The sequence below is a fragment of the Rattus norvegicus genome, chromosome 15 (assembly GCF_036323735.1).
Source record: "Rattus norvegicus strain BN/NHsdMcwi chromosome 15, GRCr8, whole genome shotgun sequence".
NCBI classification, from domain to species: Eukaryota; Metazoa; Chordata; class Mammalia; order Rodentia; family Muridae; genus Rattus; species Rattus norvegicus.
This window is the reverse complement of record NC_086033.1, coordinates 28,228,381-28,233,631: the sequence shown is the minus strand read 5'-3', so window position 1 is coordinate 28,233,631 and position 5,251 is coordinate 28,228,381. Positions and strand designations below refer to the sequence as shown.

General features: G+C 40.3%; 1 gene segment (V, D, J or C); it reads right to left on the bottom strand.

The window, feature by feature from the left end:
• Window positions 1-978: 978 nt before the first annotated feature.
• On the bottom strand, window positions 979-2,338 carry LOC120096969 (T cell receptor alpha variable 19-like). The segment is given in 2 exon segments: window positions 979-2,005; window positions 2,189-2,338. Coding segments are annotated over 2 exon segments (453 nt in total).
• Window positions 2,339-5,251: the final 2,913 nt, after the last annotated feature.

The window sequence follows — 5,251 nt, the reverse complement described above, 5'->3', positions numbered from 1 at the left end:
CATTCTCTGAAAGCCAGGGTCCTGTGCCAAGTGACACAGAACCAGGGTCATACCTTTTATAAAAACTTGGCCGGCCATACTCTTTTTCTCTCTGCTCTTAGCAGCTGTGCAGCTTGGCCTTTGTAACCCAGCACTAGCTGAGGCTTTGATGTTGAAGAGACCCCACCTAGGAACAAGGCTCTTAAGTCCCCAAAAGATGAACTTTTACTATTACTTTATAAGGGGAATCCAGGATTCAAGATCTCTATGACTACCCGACTCTCATCTTTCACAAGAGGGGTCACTGGAAAATCCAGATGCCTGGTGAAGTTCAGAATGATCATGTGGGCATCTTCCACATTTCTTCAGCCTAACATACTAACAACATTTCTAACGTTTTGTGAAAGGAACCATAACATGAATTCAATGGGAAATCACTTTACTTATGTGTTATCGCCTATTCTCACCCCCTGTTTTTTTTCCACCTCCTTCACCATCCTAACTTTTTCTCTCCTTTCCTTCCTCCCCTTCTCTGTCTTCTTCTCCTCCTGAGTCGCACTTGTTTAGACACTGCCTTCTACTATCTGATGTGTGCTGGCATGGTACTGACATCCGGGACTTGACTCCTTCTCAGTTACACAGTTTATAATGAAGACCCTGGACAGGCGACCCACCTGAAATGTCCCCTCAGCAGAAGCCTCCAAATGAGATCGGTATATTTAGGCAGATTTCAAAATTATATTTTTGCCCAGAAGAGGGCATTTGTGGAAGTTTTATACTTGTCCTTGTTGCACAAAGGCTTTTGTAGTATGATTATAGAAAGAGGTCTAACTTAAAAGAAACTTTTCTGCCTTAATTGGTCCCAATTCTAGCTTTGATAAAAGTCAGTGTATGACATCTTATTTAATAATTTGTCTGGCAGTTAGACATTCCATAAAAATACTGCAGAAATGACAGAACAACTTTTCAAGTTAAAAAACTTAACAGTAGAATTACTCATTTGATCTGAAAGTAGTTTAATAGTTTTCCCACCTGAATAACACCAACAGTAGATTATGAAGCTGTACTGAATTGTGTTTTACTTTTTTCTACATATACGTTTTTGTCCCAGGCAGATTTAATCAAGTGGCTGAGTCCTGTTGATTTGCTTAGATACAAATTGTGGGTAGACAAAGAAATACTTTCCAAATGCTAGTCTGTGCTTACCTCTGAGCTCTGGGACTACAGACATTCACTACTGCATCTGGCTCCAAGTTCCTCCCCACTGACCTTCCCATCTCGGTCTACTCATGTTCTGCCTTTCATTAGAAAATATTAGAGAAAAAAACAACAAAACTTAAAAAATAATATATAACATAATGATAAAATAAAGTCTATCACATCAAAATTGAACAAGACAAACCAAGAGAAAGAAAAGAATTCAAGGGAAGGCACAAGAATCAGAAACCCACTTGTTTGAACACTTAGGATCCCACAAAACCACTCAATTGGAAGCCATGATAGATGCAGAGGACTTAGTGCCGACCTGTGCTAGCCCTGAACATGGATACCTCAGGTAACTGATTTAAAATGGACATCTCACATGAATTGTACTAAAGTTTATTGCCAAACCCTTTCCTGTGCTACCATAGTCCTTGCCTCTTCCTGTCTGTGGAGTATATTCTCAGAACCTTTGTCTCTGGTTGAGGTTTTTGTGGGGCTCTTTTAGATGCCTCTGCCACTGTGCCCTCACTCATAGCACAGAAATATACTGCTGAATCCTCAATCTGCGTGGCTCTGATGATGAGTCCAATGGAACTTTTTGACATCTGGAAGTTCAGAGAATAACGACCCTCTGTTGCATTTTCCTTGTTGTAAGAATCCTGACGAATAAGGAAAACCATTTCCCCACTTGCCGTTTGCTTGTACCAGAATAAGTAGTAAGAACTGTCCCGGGTTTCGTACACACAGTCCATTGCCACAGTTTTCGTCTCCATCACAGAAATTGAAGCCTGAGTTTGCACTACCTTCTGGGCCATGCTGGTTGCTAAAGGACAAAACACAGAGATATCAGCCTCTTTAACTACAACAGCGAGAGTCCAAAGGATGAAGTAGCTTATGAGCCAGAGTTCCAATGATCTCTCTCTTTTGAGCCTCAGCAGAGAACAATAACCTCTCCCAGTGACCTTCAGGAATAAGGGTCTGACCCTATGCTGGGAAACATCCTTACCAAGGCAAATGGAGCTGAAAGCTGCTCCCAGAAGGCTTAGAACCAGCATCTTGTTAACTCTTGTCTTGAGTGAAATTTTCTATGTTCTCTTTCAACCCAGATCTTAACCTATACTGTGTGCTTCAGAGGAACAAGCAAAGTTACTGGTCTGTGTGGTGCAACCACCCCAACAGGAAATACCGCTGTCAGTTATGGGGCAGGTTTAATTGTGCCCTGTGATAACTTCCTGTATGGATGTGGGAGAATGTTAGACTGCTTTGAAGACCTGTCGATCTTATTATAATCGACTGGAAACCATCGTAAGAAGATGAACTAATTTTCAAATTGCTCAGATAGATAATGCAGGACATGCAACTTATTATGAAATCTAGTAATATGTGAATGACCTAGCCATGCTGCTTCTGGTTTTATAGATTCATCCTTTTTTCACTAGAGAAAAACAAAAGGTTGACAATTTAAAAAGAATGCAAAACTTCATCTCAGTCTTGCTAAAATTCTAATGATGGGATTTGGGAAATTTATATGAGAAATAAGGATTTCTTTTTTGGCAACTAACATTTTTATTTTTCATGAGTTTCTATAAAATGACTGATCAGAGAAATCCTTTTTGTTTAATTGGATATGTTTTATTTACATTTCAAGTTTTATTCCCTTTCCCAGTTTCCTGTGCATAGACCCCCTATCCCATTCCCCCTCCCCTTTCTTCTATGAGGGTGTTCCTCTTCCTTCCTGCCTGCCCTAACATTTCCCTACACTGGGGGATCCAGCCTTGGCAGGACCAAGGGCTTCTCCTCCCATTGGTGCCCAACAAGGCCATCCTCTGCTACATATGCAGCTGGAGCCATTGATCTGTCAATGTGTACTCTTTGGGTGGTAGTTTAGTCCCTGGGAGCTCTGGTTCGTTGGTATTGTTGTTCTTATTGCGTTGCAAATCCTTTCAGCTCCTTCAATTCTTCCTCTAACTCCTCCAACAGGGACCCAGTTCTCAGTTCATGTGCTAGCATTCTACTCTGTATTTGTCATGCTGTGGCTAAGTCTCTTAGGAGACAGCTATATCAGGCTCCTGGTAGTTCTTAGTGAAAGCTTTCATATGTCCCCTGAGTAACAAAATCAGGCATATGTGACATGTCAAATAACAGAAGGAAAATACACATAAATGCATACATAAACACACATACACACATACACACACCCTACCTGTCTGTCTATCTACATGTTAATGTGTGCTTCATACTTACAGGAATGAACAAAAATAAATTCACAAAACTTTTATTGAATGAGAAGATGGAATGGCTTTCTCACAAGGACTCTTAAAACCTTCATTCCTCATAAAATCAGCACACCAGCCCTTTTCCCCTTTCTGTGTTCTGCTGTCCCTCTCTGTAGAATGGGATATTAAAAACTGTTTCACTCTAGTGAAGTGGAAGTAGTACAGTCTCCCCTAAGGTCTGTGACCTTACAAGCTCCAAGGAGTTGACTACGTTTCCAGTATTAGGCACAATTTCCTCCCCTTGATCAGATCTTAATTCCCATTAAAGAGCTTTGGTTACAAGGAAGGTAGCGATATCTTGCCACACTGTTTATTGTGTCCTTCAAAGGTGTCACAGTTGGACAAACCTGTTGGTTGCTTCACTCTCTTGGAAGCTTACCTAGCACATTCATGTACCATGAATGGTAGACTGACAGAAGAAGACTTTCAGGTTAGATCTATTGGAGTCTGTGGAGTCCTATGTCCAAAGTGTGTGGTGTCCTCTGCATAGGGACTTATGTTCCACCTCTGAGCTGTAGCTAAGAGCAAGAACAACAGCGTATATTATTTTGAGAGTCATGGTATTGGGTTGAAGTTAGTCTGTGGCTCTTATGTCAGACCAACTGTAATAATTTCAACATGCATACATGCATACATACATACATAGATACATACAAACATACATACATACAACACACACATACATACATAGATACATACATAGATACATACAAACATACAAACATACATACATACAACACACACATACATACATAGATACATACATAGATACATACAAACATACATACATACAACACACACATACATACATAGATACATACATAGATACATACAAACATAAAACATACATACATACAACACACATACATACATAGATACATACATAGATACATACAAACATACATACATACAACACACACATACATACATAGATACATACATAGATACATACAAACATACACACACACACACATACACACACACACACACACACACACGCGCGCGCGCGCGCGCGCACACACTGTTCCTCATCAAAAGCTTCTTTTTGCAGTAACAAAGGTTCTTGCAGAAAAACATGACTGGCATCAAATCATTTGCAAGATTTTTTAAAGATTTGTCGTCTCATATATTAAGTAAGACAATCACTCCCCTCAGCCTGGGAATTCTGTTTAGAGGCACTGGGTGAATTTGTATTTATCAATAGCATAGAGGGGTAGCTCCCCCTTGTGGTTCCTGTCTGTACTGCAGCGTGACTTTCTATGTGTGGTAATTTGTCCTGGATCATTAAGTTGTAACATTGTGATCTGCATGGGAATGCAAGAATGCTACACCAAAAACGTTCTGCAGAGTTTATCAGGGTATCTCAGTCTTCAAAAGTGGGCTTTAGCTTTGTTAACTGTTTGACATGTGAGGGAAAGAGGGCTTCCTATGTTTCCCCAGTCCTCAAATGTAATGTCTATACTACTTCTCTTTATAAACATCTCCCAGCTCACTGTGAGCATGACAAAGGCTGTTCTGAGATCTCTTGACGTCTGGTCACCGTTTCCCTGGAGCCCAGGATGGACCCCTTGATTAGATGCTTTCGTCTGTCTCTTGTTTTGCCTATTAACTGCGTCATGACTATTTCTGATGGGGGGGGGTTGCAATTTTTAAATTAACCCCAAGAGTTCTTTAATAAACCTGCACAAAATTTTACTATGTAGCAGAGCCACAAAGGGTCACCTCAGGAAACTATACTGTGCCTGTAACATCATTGTGTGTCTATTGAATTTCAAGTATATACATACAAATAG